This window comes from Triplophysa dalaica, chromosome 16 (assembly GCF_015846415.1).
Source record: "Triplophysa dalaica isolate WHDGS20190420 chromosome 16, ASM1584641v1, whole genome shotgun sequence".
Classification (NCBI taxonomy): Eukaryota; Metazoa; Chordata; class Actinopteri; order Cypriniformes; family Nemacheilidae; genus Triplophysa; species Triplophysa dalaica.
This window is the reverse complement of record NC_079557.1, coordinates 6,097,348-6,115,939: the sequence shown is the minus strand read 5'-3', so window position 1 is coordinate 6,115,939 and position 18,592 is coordinate 6,097,348. Positions and strand designations below refer to the sequence as shown.

At 37.3% G+C, this 18,592-nt stretch overlaps 5 protein-coding genes across 6 annotated transcripts; 2 read left to right on the top strand and 3 right to left on the bottom strand.

The window, feature by feature from the left end:
- Positions 1-29: 29 nt before the first annotated feature.
- On the bottom strand, positions 30-4,393 carry ugl (ureidoglycolate lyase). The gene is made up of 15 exons (XM_056769185.1): positions 4,271-4,393; positions 3,941-4,069; positions 3,489-3,707; positions 3,181-3,271; positions 3,040-3,116; positions 2,768-2,878; positions 2,576-2,635; positions 1,989-2,145; positions 1,720-1,918; positions 1,440-1,518; positions 1,259-1,351; positions 1,088-1,160; positions 938-1,005; positions 733-863; positions 30-568 (listed from the first exon to the last, which is right to left on the bottom strand). The coding sequence occupies exons 1-15, from the start codon at positions 4,274-4,276 to the stop codon at positions 400-402; spliced, it is 1,662 nt and encodes a 553-aa protein (XP_056625163.1). The 5' UTR covers positions 4,277-4,393; the 3' UTR covers positions 30-399.
- Positions 4,394-4,770: 377 nt separating this feature from the next.
- On the top strand, positions 4,771-7,994 carry rab33ba (RAB33B, member RAS oncogene family a). Its single transcript, XM_056769186.1, has 2 exons — positions 4,771-5,262; positions 5,561-7,994. Exons 1-2 carry the CDS (start codon positions 5,035-5,037, stop codon positions 6,047-6,049), a joined length of 717 nt encoding a protein of 238 aa, XP_056625164.1. The 5' UTR covers positions 4,771-5,034; the 3' UTR covers positions 6,050-7,994.
- A 197-nt stretch (positions 7,995-8,191) lies between these two features.
- Positions 8,192-10,351, bottom strand: zgc:113425 (uncharacterized protein LOC541425 homolog). Of its 2 annotated transcripts, none has more exons than XM_056770065.1 (7): positions 10,173-10,351; positions 9,814-10,002; positions 9,447-9,506; positions 9,217-9,348; positions 8,906-9,052; positions 8,626-8,686; positions 8,192-8,484 (listed from the first exon to the last, which is right to left on the bottom strand). In XM_056770065.1, the coding sequence occupies exons 2-7, from the start codon at positions 9,976-9,978 to the stop codon at positions 8,378-8,380; spliced, it is 672 nt and encodes a 223-aa protein (XP_056626043.1). In that variant the 5' UTR covers positions 9,979-10,002; positions 10,173-10,351; the 3' UTR covers positions 8,192-8,377. The 2 variants fall into 2 exon arrangements, with proteins under 2 accessions (XP_056626043.1, XP_056626042.1); XM_056770064.1 differs by having other exon boundaries at positions 9,814-9,985.
- A 530-nt stretch (positions 10,352-10,881) lies between these two features.
- setd7 (SET domain containing 7, histone lysine methyltransferase) lies at positions 10,882-14,621 on the bottom strand. The gene is made up of 8 exons (XM_056769495.1): positions 14,509-14,621; positions 13,517-13,646; positions 12,834-13,035; positions 12,461-12,650; positions 12,209-12,290; positions 11,898-12,015; positions 11,641-11,798; positions 10,882-11,477 (listed from the first exon to the last, which is right to left on the bottom strand). Exons 1-8 carry the CDS (start codon positions 14,546-14,548, stop codon positions 11,276-11,278), a joined length of 1,122 nt encoding a protein of 373 aa, XP_056625473.1. The 5' UTR covers positions 14,549-14,621; the 3' UTR covers positions 10,882-11,275.
- On the top strand, positions 14,562-18,588 carry mgst2 (microsomal glutathione S-transferase 2). Its single transcript, XM_056769496.1, has 6 exons — positions 14,562-14,700; positions 17,011-17,160; positions 17,514-17,613; positions 17,764-17,834; positions 17,950-18,031; positions 18,124-18,588. Exons 2-6 carry the CDS (start codon positions 17,100-17,102, stop codon positions 18,233-18,235), a joined length of 426 nt encoding a protein of 141 aa, XP_056625474.1. The 5' UTR covers positions 14,562-14,700; positions 17,011-17,099; the 3' UTR covers positions 18,236-18,588.
- The last annotated feature ends 4 nt before the right edge of the window (positions 18,589-18,592 follow it).

The window sequence follows — 18,592 nt, the reverse complement described above, 5'->3', positions numbered from 1 at the left end:
ATACTTCTCTTTGTTTTTAATTTCCAGCATTATGTGTGTAATGTAGAAGAGCAAGAATTATCAAAAGCAGAAGCATTTTCATCCTTACTGATAAGATAAGTTGACATTTTCTTGTATTGCTATATATTGAGAAAAGAATAACTATTAGTGTTCATCTTACTGAAGTAGGTTTTACTCAGTTAGACATTTGGTCATGTAAGGATAATCAGGAAATCTCTATAAAATTATTGTTATAAGTAAATGCAAGGTTTTCATACTACGCTTAAACACTTAGTTACCCATATTTAACCCTAATATTTAGGTTTGCTGGGTTTGTAATTAACTCACACAAATGTTTGTGGTGAACTCACATTAACAGATCTACTATTTACTAATTTCATGTAGATGATTAGATGTAAATTAGAGTCTGGCTTTAGGTGCCTTATCTGTATGTTTATTCTCAAGTTGGTTATGAAAGCTAAGGAAGGTGTGGTCCAGGTTTAAGTAAGTAGTGAGGAACTCTGGGAAATCATTCTTCTGCACAATTTCTAGAAACATGGACACAGCAGTCATCAACCTCTGTTCATCCCTTAAAATTAGACAGTGAAATTATGGATTACTTCTCATTGAGCTCTAATGCAACATCAGCATAGGTCTATAATACACACACACACAATTCTGAATCAGAATTTAATGATCATATTATATGCACATCTGTGAATGTATAATTTTATGACATGAGTCAAAATGTACCTGCTTGTTTGACAATGTATGGCCGCTTTCAGATCTCCTATCAGATCTTCAGCCAAGCCACGGACTAGAGCTCTTGTCACTAGCGTGCCGCTATCCTCCAGTCTCACCTGATGCCGGATCCACTGCCACACCTTATAAATGCAAGCTCTTTGATTGACCAGTGGTGTATGTTGTACCATGTGTGTTACACTTTTCGCGAACCAACCTGAGACCTGGATATCTCTGCTGTCGCCGAATCCTCAACCTTTCCAAGATAAAAGAAATGTCCTCTGCCTATAACATCATAAACCTCCATAAAAACTACATTTTGTGCATTAAATGTCATTTTGAAAGCCATAGGTGTAATGTATGCCACCTGAAAGCCAGGCTTCAATGAAGAGGACTCCTACAGCAATATTATACCTCAATCCATACAATGTTACACCACCCTACAGAAATGAATAAAATCAAATATTTGACCATAATCACATTCAAACCACATAATAATAATCAACATCTTATGACATGGTCTGAGAGTTCAGCTGACCGCAGGCATCACGAGCAAGTCCTCTGGGGTTACGGTGATGTCATCGCGCAGCTGTAGCAGCTGGTTCTGATCCGGAGAGTGAAGCTGGAACAGCTGTGAGACAATCACAGTCACTCACAGACTTTTTATTTGAGTTTATGCCAAAGCTGAGAGATGAAATGGAAGGTTTGTGATGATTTACTTTTTGCATGGGCTCAATCAGATCCATATCATAGACCATGAAACCGTCAACTCCAGCATTGATCTCAAGCAGTTTAAGTCTGCAGGAAAACACAACACAATGTTCATTTTTATAAGAACTAAGGTGACTGAAGCTGGATGTGCCTAGCTGATACATCTTTCCTCGATCGCTACATACAGAATAATGTTTAACATTAACAATTTGGGTTTAAAATGAATTATGATTATGTCTATTATCGTGGGTGGACATTTGTTCTGGTTTAGTGGTATCTGCGTCTTGCCTGGTGACAGTATGAAGCACAGTCTTGTAGAGGTCACTCTCTTTGTCTCTAGGCAACAACAATGCTGCCATGCCACCTGTTGCTAGGGCACCCCTGCGGTGACAAGTCTGCACCAGGAGATCCATGTAGCTGTGCAAGAAACGCTTCTCCATATCAACATACTTACTGCGGTCAGGGAGGAGGAAATCAGCTCGAGGACCTAAAAAGCATTGACACTAACTGTGAATATTTCTTGGTTTTAAAGACTCTCAGAAACCGTATAAACTGACCAAATTTGTTCACAAAGGAAGCAGAATAGTCCCAGATGCCACAGTTTAAACCAGCGGAGTGCTCCTTGAGCTCATACAAAATCTCCTCCATTTCAAAAGAAGCCAGGACGCACTCAATAAGCACGGTGGCCTTTATAGAACCTGCTGGCAGACCAAGCTGAAAGACAAAAATGTATTACATAAGTTACAGACATAGTTAACATAGTTACAGGGAGGATACTACTATTCAAAAATGTGGAAAATAATATGATTAAAGGAAATGTTTAGCCAAAATGTTATTTATGTCATCATTTACTCAACCTGAAGTTGTTTCAAACCTGTGTATATTTCTTTGTTCTGTTGATCCTTAAAAGAAGACATTTTGAAGAATGTGGGAAAACAAACAGCTCTTCCAAAAAACTTTCTTTGTGTTCAGGATAACAATAACATTTACATGGCTTTGAAACAACTTGAAGGTGATTCAATGATGACATCATTTAAATTTTTGGGTGAACTATCCCTTTCATTGACACTTAACAATAAACTCCATCTTAATTAATAAAATAATATACAATTATTTTTAAAACACGTTTATAAAACACCTCTACCTTTTTCTCAGTCCAAAAAAAAATCTGACTCCACAATCTGGCCTCCATGTAACTTTCAACCTGCATAGCAGAACAAAAAGTGTTTCATATTGAAACATACCATCCATTGAATAGATATTCCAGGATATGTTCGGTCTACTGAAATTACAGTATGTCCTAATGTTAAACCGAATGAAATCGTTCATCACTGACCTTGGATAAGTAGAAAAAGGGTCCACTCTGATTCTGAAGAAGTAACTTTGCATTATGAAACATCAGCAGACCAAAGTCAAACAATGGACCTGGAACTTCTCGACCATACACCTACACAGAGATTCTCACTCGCTTACAGATTCTTACCATACAACATACGGCAAAAGCTTAAAGATGATTGCCAATTTCAAACACACAAACTGATCTCATACAACAAATATCATAATGTAATTTAACCAACACAATAATACAATATTTCAACAGATCTGCACCATCATGTTGTGCTCCACCATGTTCCATGCTCGAGGGCGGAGCATCAGCACTGGAGCCTGAGCAATGGGCGGCACATCTGTGTAAGACAAATGATTATTAATTGACATGCAGGAATAGATTATCAGAGAAGTAAAACTTACCTGGAAACTGGTTGTGCACAGCCTGGTAAACATTATAAATGCCTTTAATTTGATTATGGTATGTTGGGCAGTTGCCATCATCAAAATCAACCTAAATTAGAACAAAATGATAATAAGATTGAATAATAAGATTATACCTTATCATAAGTATGAATTTAGTATAGCTTTTATGTGCAACATGTTTTGTAATACACACAGTACTGTTTAAATTAAGTGGATATAGCCTACAAAATTAATGCTTGTATTCTGATAAAAGTTAGGTTTTACTTTTTATTATGTGTCTACCAAACCAGCACTTTATGTCTTACCTGTAACCCTTGTGCGGTGGATTGGAGTCCTTGTATAAAACGTTGTGTATCACAGGGTGAAAGGTCACCGACATCCACATGTCTGCAGTGTAATCTGTGTGGAACAGGACTCACTCTCCAGTCGGGATCATTTCGGTTGTGAGCCGTGTCCTTCGCAAAGACTGGCAGCCCTCCAGTCAAATCCAGCTGAACTTTCCTTAGGACTCTCAACTTTAGGACCTAACAGGCAAAACAGCAATATTTGAACAACCACCCAAAAAAGTACAAACGCAAATCTTCCTTACACTATATAGTTTCTCATCTTAAATAAATATTAACAACAATATCAATGTATCTCTATTTATAGGTATACTTAATTGAATTATAGTATCAAAGTTTGATGCACAAGCATCGCTGTCAGGCATATTATAACCTTAAAAAAGATGATATTTGTTTTAAAGTGGCTTTCAGACCTTGTCAACTTCAGGCTGGAAGGTAGAGATGATTTCAGACAGAAATGTCAGTGCATCAGAGCTGAAGAGAGTGTGAAACTCGTCCGCCAGTCCTGGTGGAGGCGTTTCCAGCTCAACACCTTCATTCACCTTTTATCAGCACATTAAACTGTTAGTGTCTTTATAACACTCAACAATCATAAAAATAACAGTCACACTTGTTACCAACCTGCTCAAATATATCAGTCTAGCGAAGAGGATATTTCTCTACATCAAATTCTTCATACACATAATCACTTTAAATAGTAAGGCATTAATGTTTTAAAACAATAACAATTTATATGAACTTACCAACATTTCAGCAGTCGTCCAGTAAATCTAGAGTTGGACTTTGATAATGGTGTCATTGCACTGTTTGCACACACGTGACTACAGTTACCGCAAAGCCTTTACTTCTTTATCGGTATGCATTTTTATTTTGTACAGTTGGCAGGATTTATCTAAACGGTATTTTAAATACTGACTGTCAAAGACATTTTTAACAGATTAAGACTTTTATCACCACTATATGTTATTATAATATAACTTGTTTAATCGTTATTTTAGTTTTTTTGTGCTCTATATATAGATTTATAACAAGAGAGACCTTTATCTAGTGGATTTTTTGTAATTAAAAACGTAATTTTAAAACGTTCAGTTTACCCACCGAATACACAAACAATAAATAAGTAAAATATAAAAAAGAAATGCATTATGTTATGCTTGTGGTTTTATTATAAAAATCTATTGATTACAGCATTTTGTAAGTTCTCGCGAGATTTCAGTTACGTCACGTAACGTCGTACGTGGCTTCAGACCCAAACAGTGTAAGTGGACTCCGCCAGGAATGCATCAGCAAAATGCGGAGTCTTTTATGTCAACACGTTTAATAAACTCTCTGATTTTTTTATTTATGTTTATTACGAATGAAGCTTGAGGTGACGGCATAAGGGTTCAGCTAAGTTTGCCTTTTAAATCAATATCTCAGTCGTTAGCATCGGTGCATTTGCACTGTGCCACCCTGTTAGGTGACACGTCTCTGGCACTCGGCACTGGTTTGTCTTCAGGCAGACAGCATGGCAGACATCGAGTCCTCTTTTGAATTTAGCTCGTCTTTGACAAGTTCCTCGTTGCCTCCTCCGCGGACTCGAATCTTTAAGATCATCGTGATCGGAGACTCCGGGGTCGGCAAGACCTGCCTCACGTACAGATTCTGTGCGGACAAGTTTCCTGACAAGACTGAGGCCACCATCGGCGTGGATTTTCGGGAGAAGGTTGTCGAAATAGACGGCGAGCAAATCAAGGTTAGTTTGTATGTTTGCGGAGGGAGTCAACGTCTTGTTTCCCTCCCCTATGATTGTCAAGCTGTCATAACCGTCACAATAAAGAGCTCCATTTCTATACCACTGTTGCATACATACCGTCTATAATCGTCTGCATCATGCACATGTGTTACCTGATGTGTTTTGTTTATGCATAATCATGCCCTGTATTATTTTTCTCTCTTGTAGGAAGACATAACATGCAAAGGGCCCAGCTAATGAGCTATGATTTATGGCATCTTTCAATTTAAGTATCTCCTCTCTCTTTCATCTCTTCTAGGTCCAACTATGGGACACTGCAGGCCAGGAGCGTTTCCGAAAGAGCATGGTTCAGCATTACTACCGTAATGTCCACGCTGTGGTGTTCGTCTACGATGTCACCAACGCTGCTAGTTTCCGAAGCCTTCCTGCATGGATCGAGGAGTGCCGCCAGCACGCCCTGGGTCAGGAGGTGCCCAGAATCCTGGTCGGGAACAAGTGTGACCTGAGGCACGCAGCTCAAGTAAGCACTGATGTAGCGCAGCAGTTCGCCGATGCTCACTCAATGCCTCTGTTCGAGACCTCTGCCAAGAATCCCTATGGAAACGAGGATGGCAGTCGGAATAATAGTGACCACGTTGAGGCCATTTTTATGACGGTAGCGCACAAGCTAAAATCCCAGAAGCCGCTGATGTTAAGCCAACCACCTAGCAGACCTGGAGATATTGTCAATCTTAGGCAGGAGGAAGAGGACAGGGGACTCTGGGGCTGTGGCTGCTGGAGGAGCTAATAAAGGGAAACACCTGATCGCTCCGTTCAAATCAAATCGGGGGTCACCACTTATCATGGAGACAACTAAAGCAAAAATAAAAAAAGGGAGATTAGGAGATTATAGATGTGAACATTTTATCAAATATAAACTCTCCTTAGGACTCATTTTTGAACTCAATGTGCAAGATGCCCAAGGTAAAAGACTTGAGTAAGTGTTTTTTTTCTGTGGAGGCTTTGACACGTTGCACGTCTTACATATCCTAGCTTCAGTCACTGTATGTCAGCCTCTAACTTGTACGCCTCCACTGCCACACATTCTAACAAAAATAAACATACCTAATAGATGTAATATTCAGTGGAGTTTCACAGGGGGTTACCGTCATACACATGATGTTGCCTTGAATATCATAGCTCTGAAGCACTTTTCATGCAAAAATTTGATAAAGGGTTCAGTAAAATCATTTGCCTCCCAGGTGAAACAGCAAGTCTGTGTTAGTCTTAGCATTTGTGGTTTGTTTTAGTCCTCTTTCTCGCCCACACACATACAGGCACTTCCTGCGAAAGTTGTCCGTTGTCTCAAGGGAAAAGATTTAGCATTAGTGCCACTCATAGGTAGAGAAACAAAGGATGAATTTAAATCAAAAGTAAAACTGATGCCATTCCATAACAGAATATATTTTTAAAGCCTGTCATTCTCCACTGCAGGTGTTTGTTTGATTTCTTCAAGCAGGCATTTATATAAACAAAATCTACTGTAAGCACTTCCGGGTTATCAAATCAAAATGTGTAAATGATGTGCGGATTTAAAAAGATTGAAGTCAGATGTCAGATAAAAATAAATTACTTTACAATTTTTACTACAGTCAGTCGTGGAAAATCACAGTATACCTTATGATTATTTTAGGCAAAATTAAAAATAATCTGTAATGCCTACCACAGATTATCTTCTAAATCCACATGCATATTATACATCGTATCTGGTTTGTGCATGCTCTGATAACAGTTCTGATATCAATATTTAAATTTCGCTGTAATCTATCAGGACAAGTATACATTATGTCAGACTTGATAATGTCTACATTTTCTTTCCTGGTGTTCATTGCAGTCCTTGTTCAATCCATTACAGAAAATATTCATTCATGTCTTGAATGGAACCACAGCAGGCCCTGTGGAGTGCATCAAAGCAGCATGCCCCAGTATCTTTTTCTTTTTTTGTCCGTCAAAAGTTTTTTTTTTTGCATATAATTGCAATGATCTATTTGAAGTAGGTTGTTAAGGGGCTGATTAGCTTGAGCATTAAATTGTTTGATGGTGGTCAAATATTAGCAGCATGTGATTGGTTGAGGAAATTTGCATGGTTAAGGATGGCCCTCAAATGTGCAAAGTGCTGAGTACATACTAAAGTCTTGCAAAGTATTTAGACTGTTTACGTTTATCTTTTTTGTATCACAAGGTGGCTTGGTTTTGGGTGTCAACAGGCTTTTGCCATTGCATTCATGCATTAGTCTCTGGTTTCTCACATTTTAAGTGTTCCTCAGACCCGAATTCTGTGCTATTTTCTTTGTCTTTAACAAATTAATGAAAACAAGTTGATCTCAGAAAGCCAGTACGTTGAAAAACATACGGTTATATGACACTTAAATGACATGTGTGCTACATTTTGTATTATTTTAAATTATTGTTGTTCTTTTGAAGATTTTCATTATGTATTTTGCAAATGTATGAGCCAATTCATGATATCAGGGTTACAAAAACAGTACCATGCCAAAAATTATATCAAGAATGCACAACATGTATCTTGACAAAAACACGCCTGTTGGTCATGAGTTGGAGTGATAGTCATTAGGAAAAAAACTACAACAATCAATATGCTACAAATCAAATGCATATGAAAAAATCATACCGGTTGTGGTTTTGTTTTCAAGTTTTAATGGTTTATTAAGAAATAAAGGTCTCATCTTTGAGTTGTCTCTAGGTTTGTATGTACCATTTTGGAAAATCTTTGAGACGGATTTCATTTGGAGGTGATATTAGATTCTCCATGGTTCCTGTTTTATGCTAAACTAGTTTGTACTTTTATAAAAGAAAGCACTAAAAATATTCATTTTTAATATAACTATTTATTGAAAAACACAGGTGTGTGTGCAGAAAACATCAGTCATGTAGCTGCAATTTATTTAAAATGTAAAATACAAGATCATATAAATTTACAGTATATGGCACTGATAATAAATAAAGACAACACAATTAAAATCACTTTACAAACTGGAACAAATTAATGAATTAAATACCTCGCAAGCGAATAAAAACAGCTTATAACTACAGACACACATTTAAAAGTCAGCAATTATGCTATTCTGCTGTAAGGCGGAAGTGTGGAGATCTCTCGCTGTTCCTGATCTGGACACTGATCCATGAAGGACACGGGAGAGTTAAAGATTCGCTCATCGCCACCTGCGTGAAGCAGAATACAATTTGTCTGCCACATCCTTATTAACATATTCATAATGGCCTATGTTTTGCCAGTTTCTCTTTGAATAATGATTTTATCATTACTGTGTACCAACCCACTTCATCCACACATCTCTCTCTTACCCTGCCAAGTGCAGATCAATTCTGTTGGAGCACTAGGGTCATTCTGTGGAACAAGAAACTCCTGCAAAATAAACACAACATTTAAATCCCACTTACGAAAAAGGGAATGCTTTTGAAATGACCCATACATGCAACCAGGATGCATTGGATTCGTAACAACTGGATTTTAAAATATGAAAACTCAACATTGTATCTGAAAAGAAATAATATTATTTTCATCAACATTACATAGGTTTTCATAAACTTCTCATATTATACAAGATACTCAGATTTTACTTACCATGCCATTTACTGAATTGTAGCAGCCGCAGAGCGGAAGGCTGCGGCAGCCAACAAATGTGATAAGAGAGGAGAAAAGCAGGGAACCCGTGCAAGCCATCAGAAGTGTGACATTAGCGCCTTTTACCATCCGACTAAGGACAAACCTCTAAATAAGACACAGCTGGATCAATTATATCCATATTTTTAATTAAAGATAGCAAAGATATACTGAAATACTGTATATACAATATGCATAGGCCCCCATCGAAAATGAGATGGTACATCTCAAAGGGATGAAACTATTAGTGAAATTTTATATGTGTAGTGTACCACTTCAGGGACAGGATGGGCATGGAAGATCTCGTCATCCTCCTCTCCATAACTGAGAGTGACGCAAGAGTAAACGAACACAATCACAACAGCAACAAAAGACATCACAGCGGACACTATCATGACGTTTACCTGAAAGATTAAAATAAATGGGAGTGCAATATAATCAATTGGTAAAAAGACACTGCAAATGATTCTTTGCTAGACAAATTTAAAAAAGCAGAAATTACCAGAACAGGATTTTTCTTTTGGGATGCAAAGAGAGAAAGCACTCCTGGGGCAGCCATAATCTAAAATAATTTTAATACAAACATATCGATATGCACACACAATACAACACAAACACACACGTCTATGCACATATATGCGTCTGTGTGTAACATTAATAGATGCGTGTATACATAACATAGATGTATTTACTTTTTACTCTTTACGTGGTAAAACACACAAGAACACTGAACACTACATCTTTATTTTCTTTATTAGAATATTTTTTTCAAGTTTCCCTTGGCTTGGTGTTTCCAGGTTTATGCTCACAGGGGAAGGCCTTGCTCGGTCTGTAATACTCACAAACAGAACACATTAAGAGTTTCTCACCAATCCAGCCCAAAGTGGTGCTCTAGTTTCACTCAAAGTAGTGTTCTTGCGGAAGACTGCGTCTATGAACCCGCACACCACGCAGAGTCCGGCACACGCCACCTGAAGGATGCCGAGCACCAGCACACTCTTTTGATTGAAGATGAAATACCTGTAACGGGCCATCTTAGGCCTTCAGCGGAGAGAGAACTATAAACAGTAAGTTAAAGGCTTTTTTTGTTTTTCCATCGTATTTTTTCTACTTAAAAAGAGCAACACTCCAATACTAATTTAATGTTTTACATATAACGTTATTCTCACTAAACGTGGTTAGATAAATGTAACGTTAGACTGACTGTATACTCTCAAGCAGCACTTACCACGTTTCTGCGTCGATTTTGAATCTACGGAACCACGTATGTTGATTTTAACCTTATGAATTAATAATTTCACGAATTTCTACTAGTTTTGAGACGTGTAAAGTGCCATTTCGCATTTACCGGAGACGTTTTCCTATAATCACTTCCGGACCGCTTTGTTCACGAAACAGCGGTGAAGTTCAGCGCGTGTCACTTATTTACCTGGAGCGCGCGCAGGTGCAGCGCCATGACCACGCCCACATTATAGTGTCGCTCGCGTTTAAGAACAGATTAATTTACACAAAATTTGATCATTATTTATTCGTGTAAAAAAGTCAATGAACTCAACGAGTTTTGTGCTGCATTTATTGATAAATCTTTGCTGATAGTCATTTCATATCAAAACCTATTTTCACTTTCACTTTCATACATATTTCTCTTAACCTTGTGCCTTGTTTTTCAGAGACCTTCTATTTACCTTCCTTAAACTTTCTTTTAGTGGTGTATATCTTCCATTACACTCTTAGTGTGGAGAAACACAAAAGAGAATAACATAAATATTGTATCGCCAGGAAGATGATGTTATTCAGGACCATTAGAGACAGTGTCTGTATACTGCCAGAAAAAATGACAGGAAACATTTGTTTTCATGTGCAATTATTGGTGTTACCAATAGGTTAATATATAGAAGTATCTTAAGTATTTTTAATGTAGGAGAACACAACAGAAGAGCAGTAAGAGACTGGTTTAATACTTCATAGAAGATCCCAAGGAATAGTTACAGTAATCTTTATTACATTCCCACTCCACAGCTTAATGCCTTATCGATCACTTGCCCATTTCCAATTAATATTCACCAACACAGTGGCCAACCACATAATAGTCCTTCCACAGTGTAGAACCATACAATTTTGCAGCTTACTCAATGATCTGAGCGGGTATTTTCACAGTTACAATCCTTGTAAACAGACCAGGATACATTCAGAAAGAGGAAATTGTAACAGAATACCTAAAAAAGTAATTATTTGTTAGTATTTGTACACTATTAGAAAGTCAAAGGATAGAATTAGTCTCTGATGGAAGTGCTGGTTGGAAGGGATGATGCTTTGGCGGTGAGAAGGAAATTAGCAGGTTTCTTCAGTCTCTTTTCCTGATTCTCTTTGCTGAAACTCCTGCAACTGCTTTGTGTACCATTCGGGTGCCTCTGGACCAGATTTTCCCGATGGTTCATGGTCATAACCATAAGCGACAGTGAGTTCCTCATCCTTCTGTATAGCACAGATTGCTCGGATGCATTTTATTTTCCCAAAACGAGGGTGGATGAACCTAAATAAAAGCATGTACAGATATGGTTAAAGATATGTCATTGTGTTTATATATCAATGCATGTCTAATACATACTCACACACAGGATCCATATACAGTTTTACTCAATGTAAGAAAGAAAAGAACAACTCTGTATGTTTATAAAACAAATATCAACACTAACGGGTCATATTTGCAGTTGGGGGTGAAGGAGTGATTGGCCTTGTGGCCCAGAGATGCGCAATAATTCTCAGTCAGGTTGAAAGGTTCAGGAACATCAATCACTGTGTCGTCATCAAATGAAATTGTGTTTCCATTCAGAGACCAGTCACGACTGTCCACCTGTGAGTTTTTAATATTATAAGAAAACAATCAGGATGTGTTTTTTTATATTAAGCATTTTAAGCTATTTAGTGTTTAAAAAAGTAAAAGTTTAAACACCTCTGAATGTGTGATGCGGACACCATTATAAAAAGCCATCACAGTGTCGGCCTTGGCTTCAGTTTTTGCAAACAGTCCTTCTCCAGCTCCAGAGATAAGTGTCTGTCCCACGTAAACACTGTTAGACAAACAAAAAGACCATCGGCTTTTAGTTTGAGTGAGGAACTGTCATAATGTCAATAATATTACATTTAATGTGGGGAACCAACAGAACCTCCCAAATAAAAATAAGACAATGGAGAATAGGGAGCACTTTCAAAGCAAAATTTGATAGATTGAGGTTTACATGGTTGATCACAGCTTGCACCAACCGTTGACTTTCGTAGGGGTCAGGGAACAGTTTATGACCAGCGATACAGGAAGAAGTAGATTTATCATAGCAATAAACAGTACCTAAACAAGAGGAAAAAAACAACATTAACATTTAGATAACTACATCGCTTCATTCTCTATTCTCTATTGAGTAAAATTAAATAAAGTATGATTATATGAAGTGATGGAAAGTGTAAATGTTAAAGTTAGAAAAGTTTTTCAGACAAGTCTTAGAAAGAATATCAACTAACTGTCTGGATTAACCGTGAAGTGTGGTCTGCCGCTCTCTCGCATGGTAAGAGTGGCAAGTCGGGCCTCAATGAGTTCTCCATCTACGAAGGTGCCATATAGTGCAGTAGACCCATCAGGGTAGAGATAGGCCACAGCATTTCCGGTCATCTCTCCATCCTTATTCACCTCCCCCACCACACAGCCACCATCCTTCACAACGACAAGTGAAGAATAAGAAGCTACATAGAAAACTGGATCAAAAGCCATTTCCTGATGAAATATTACCGGTTTAAAACAAGTTTGGTACTATTATCAGTACTTTTGTCATAATGTCCATAATCAAAGTAAACTTTTTGTAACATTCATTAAATAGCCAAGTCAAGCAAATCCCACCGGATAGTAGGTCCAGCACATGCCACAGCGGATGTTGTCCTTGTACTGGCCTCTAAAGACAAGGTGACCTTCTAGATCAAACTCCTGAGCAGGTCCATTGAGCTCGCCGTCTGCATAAGTCCCATGTAAAGCACCTCCATCCTCATATGTGTAAATAGCCTGGCCCTGCAAAGCATCGTCCACATAGAAACCCTCCAGCGTACTACATAGAGAAATAATGAGTGAAATTTGGGTGAAATATTGTTACATGAGGACCAGATCTCAAAGGAAACACCATGGAGGCAACGCTGACGGATTCTTTAAATCTTTGGACAATCAGTATTATCAAGTCGTGTGGGCATTTTTTGCTTTTTTTAGACAGGACAGTGGAGTACAGATAGGAAGTGACGGAATAAAAGGAAAAAAGTTAGAATAGGACCTCAAGGGGGGACAATTTTTTTTGTAACATCGGTATAAAAACCTGATCAGAAGGCTGCAGCTGCAGGCTGCATGTAGAAAAATAGGACATCAAAAAAGGGGTGTGTGCCCATAAGAAAAACTGAGACAGGGAAGGGATGAAGAAATTCAAGAAATTGAAATCCATGTCTGCATGGGACTTTGAAAGATACTGATTTACAGTGACGGATCATTCTTAAATAACCATTTGGAAATCAATTATAGACTTTCACACACAAGTCTCGTACCTCCCATCAAAAAAGAAGAATTTGCCTTTTCCATTCTTCTCCCCGTGAACAAAGAGTCCTTCAAATCTGTCGCTGGATGAGTAGGTTACAGTACAAAAACCGTGAGGTTGGTCGTCCTCATCCAGTGGCCCTATAAAAGAAGGACATTGTTATCACAGCTAAGGCATAATAAATTGAAAACACAATTAACAGCTATTCAGGCATCATTTGCGTTTTAACCCAAATTATAGCGCGGTTTCTCCTGGAAACCATGGGCTTCTAAGTGGATTGTTTGTTGACCAGTACTGACATCAGGGCAACTCTCATGGTGTGGTTTCGTTCAAGCTATATTAATGACTGTAAATATGTCACATGTAACACAATTTACTTTGTTCTCAGAAGTGTTGAAAAAGGTATCTGAAACGTGAAATAACATTTTAGCACTAAATTTTGTCAAACGTAGCACTATGACTAAATTAGTCTAAGCATATAGACATATACAGGAGCAGAGCATCGTTTTTTTTCTTAAATGGTCATGTGTCATTTGAGTCCAATATGACGAAATCTTACGACAACTATTTCTGTAACCACGTGGTAACAGCATTACGTCCACGAAAGTATAAACTAAATCTATACACAGGAGTTATAATGTTTTAACTTAATGGTTGGCAGAATGTAACAAACATACGTATTTAATAACATATTACAATAAATTAGTTTATACTAGCAACCGATCAATCATTTCCGTTATATTTCTTCTTATCACTCACACTGTCGTCTTTAGATATTCAGAATTTAAAGGGTCTTTGAAACCAAATGCAAAGCCCAAATACTGCTTGCTTTTCATCATAGAAAGGATTTAGGAAATCCAAACCTAAAGGGACTCGCGTGTTTGGCAGCTCGTGTCGGAATGAGGGGGCTCTTCGACGAAATGAGACCGCATAAAAGTTGAGTCTGACAGTCAAAAAACAAACTTACGAACACTGTATCGTTTGAGAATACGCTTATCGTACCTTCCACCACTTCTTCCATGTTGTCATCATCGCTGTCCATTTTTGGGGCTTTGCTTTTTTCGTGTACTCGAGGGCTGTTGTGTCTGTTGAAGATGCTTTGCGCAGATCTGACGACTCCGGCGCACAATCTCTGACATCATCAAGAGTCATCACGGTCAACATTTTCATTAAAACCTCAGTGCTCTAACGTTGGTAAGTTAATATTCTTTATAAGAATAAATCACTTTTCTTTGGCAACTGGTTCGAAAACAACCATCTTTTAGTTTTTTCAACGCACAAGGCAGACATTATAACTATTCAGAATTCTTGTATCAGATGTATCCTGTATTATGGGGAATCCACAATTTATGATATCAGGGAATCGGTTCGTTTAAATTATTTGCTTCTATGGGCTTGTTCATAAACAGCGACTCACTAAGTTGTTTAGTTGTCGGGACACCACATTCGATTACTTCTTATCCTCTGACATTTAACTTAAACACTGACATTTTGCGTCGTGAGAGAGCAAACCGGATACTGACATCCCGACTTCTGGTGACACCGGAAATTCGTCGGGCACATAGTAGATTGTCGCTAATGTTTGATTATTTCGGCTTCATAAGCAGTAAAGTCAGTAATTTAAAAAAATTCACACACATCACAGAAAAAAGTAGGTACGGCCCTACGTGAGCAAATGGATGTGTGTCGTGAATATATGACAAAAAGCTGTAATTTTCATGTGCTCTTGGGAGCCCCCTAGTGGCGGCGAGGCCCTAAAGCAGCCGCTTACTTCTATAATGAGGCCGGTGTCCTGAAATTTCATCATACCTGTCAAATTGTCCTACCAGGCATTCGCACAACCTTATTGCGTCACTTTTTTTGCGCTGTAAAATATTCCTGGCTGTTAGTTTTATACTGCTACGACAGGCTGAAATATGTGGTATTTTCGTTGTTATATCCACATATTTATTTAACAATAGGACAATGTTGTAGGGTATTTTGCATTGTACATTAATCCTACTTGTTTAGTACTGTATGATAGTCTGATAGGGTATTTACACTGTAAAGTTTTTTTTAAAGATGGACAAGTTTATAGGCTATTTTGCCCTGTAAATTAATCCAACCAATTTATTACTGTAGGATAACCTTATGTAGGATGACCTTATATCAGGTGTATTTGTTGTGGTTAGCCTGTAAACAACTATATGATTAGCAAATAATTCAAATGCATTACTTTTAAACAAATTCTCTTTCTTTAATTCTGTTTATATATTATTTTAAATTGACCTATTTTAATAAAAAGTGTCTGCAACTTTTGTAGCTACACAAAAAAGTTAAAGGGACAGTCACTCAAACACGGAAACCTCTTACCTTTATGTAATTTTAAACCAAATGCATTATGATTCTTTATGAAAGGCAGGTTGTATTTCATTCTGGTTGTATTTGTACAAAATTATAAATTGACCATGTGTTTACTTTCATTACTGATTAACATAAAAAGACAGAGTTGGTTTTAGCAATTGTTGTGTAATTTCCTCTCCAAACCTTTTCTAATGCACATACGGTAAAGTAGATCAAGAAAGTCACTTTTTTGTGTGACAAATTCAGTTTTTGGACCTCGGTATTACACTATTGATTAAAAAATCCTACTTAATAAGCCTATCCATACCATTCATAGTATACTTCTATATTTAAATAATTTCCCAATTAGAACATGTGACCCTGCTTTTGAAAACCCACCAAAAATCCATCATAAAATCACCCTACAGAATATTCTGTGAAAATATAATATTGACTGAATAATGCCAAAATCTTTGTGAAATTAATGCTTGAAATTAATCTTTTATGGTTGTTATCTAATAATCGATTAGACTATGAGACTTTAGCCTGGGTTTTCACAGGGTCACAAATGTTTACATGCTGATCACTAATGTTAATGCTTTATGAAAGTAATTTGTCTGCATTACTTTTGTTAAAAAAGCGCTTGTTTGATGCTCTTCCTGATGAGCGCATTTGGCTGAGAAGAAGCGCGTGCGGAGCGGATATGGTCAAAATGAAGCGTGTTTGGCGCTAGAGAAAGATATTAGAGGATATAGCGGCAAAATATCAACTACATAAATGTTCCTGCGAGCGTGTGTGATGTGATTCTCCGTTGTGTAGACGCGCGTCTCACCAAACGTTTTAAATGGTTTATTAGGCCATGTCTCGGTCCGCCAATTGAGGATGACTGGGCCATAGTTCATGTTTTGACATGACACTTGAAATAATGTTTAGTCACAAACAGGTTTGTTCGACTATGTAAAGCTTTACGCAATACAGTAGGCGTGTTGCATTGAATAAACGCGAGAGTTATTCAACAACAGTCTACTCCTGTATACCTTAAAATCGCTCTCGCGCTACTCTGATCTTTGACGTCATACGCTGATGGTACACATGGCATGAAGTCGAACACGCCTGTTTAAACAGGCTTTAATATTGTTTGGCTGCAGTGTTCCGGTTTTTGATACGGTTTTTTTATCTCAGCCACAGGACCTCACTTGTCATATTGGCCGGTCTTTGTAATTGTTGAAATACTGACGATAATTCCACTGGAAGTTTTCTGGACACAAAACATGACTTCGGATCAGCCAATTCTACTCGCTGCAGTGTCGTTATTGTCTGCTCTTCACATGGGTAAGTTCAAAGTCTTTGTCAGTGTACATATTTCAAAAGTTAAAACACCAAGCATGTTTGTTTCCCGAATTTGTCTTTAAGGATACATGACTTTCGACCACGAAAGGTAAGGACTGGTAACTGTAAATGCATGCTCCCTTTTTGATAAACCTTGCGAAGACCATCCAAATGTAGACTTGAATCATTAACAATTTGTTGAGAACACATCGATTAAAGGAAATCTATTCAAAAGGTGCCTTTAAAGTATACTCTAAATAAATAAGCCCATAAACCTAATTTAAATATCAGTATGTTACTCTTGAAGTTAGGCAACTAGTTAACTATCATGCATAAGAGTGCTTGATTTTCTGTAGGTTTTCTGGCAAGGCGTGTGGGCTGGTCTAGGATGAAGCATAAAGTCATGCCACCTTCTGTTACTGGACCCCCTGAGTTTGAAAGGACATTTCGTGCCCAGTAAGTTTTTGATCTTCACACTTAAGGTATTTTCTGACTTTTTAATTTAATTTATATATCAGATGTAAAAACTAGCTCTATCCAAGTAAGAACATTTTAAGTATTATTTAGCAATAAAATCCCAACTGTGCCCTTTCTCTGTTTCTGTAGTCAGAATAGTGTTGAGTTTTACCCCATCTTCTTGGTGGTATTGTGGATCTCTGGTATTTTTTGCAATGAAGGTATTTTACACAATCACATGCATGTAAACTAAATGTAAAATAATTGGTGTTAGAAAGTCAGAACAAAACTGAGAAACTGTGTAGATGCCTATAATTATTATTTTCTTTTTTAAAGTATTTGCAGCTCTTGGTGGACTTCTGTATATTGTGGCAAGAGAGATGTATTTTAATGGCTATATAAATGAATCAAAGAAAAGGTATTATTCAAATATATGTATAATATTGTTGTTCTCTGAGATTCTGCTAAGTGATAACACATTAAAGCTCTGTCTTGTTTTTTTGTTTCAAGGTTGCCAGGCTTTTACACGGTGATTTGTGTTTTGTTATTCTTAGCTGTGATGGCTACACTTGGAATCATTCAATCATTCTTGCATGAATATCTGGACGTCAAACTTCACTAGAGAAAATTATATTATTTTAACCTTCAGTTACTCTTCTATCCGTTGCCCTCTTTAACAATAAACACCAAGCATTTTTTATTTTCAAATATGTAGATCAAAGTTTTTTGGGTAATTTAAGTATAATTTTTTTGTCTCATATTCTTTTGTAGGAAATACCAAAAACATGAATGTACAGTATGCAGTTAATATACTGTAGTGCATTAACAACAGTTACCATCAATGCAATTTTCTTTATTAAATGCAATAATTATATTATAAAGTTACAAATAGAAAACGGGAATAAAAAAGTAAGTGTAGTTAGACATCTGTGTTATTTCTAGCTACACAATAAAAACTGATATATAAATATGAAAGTCA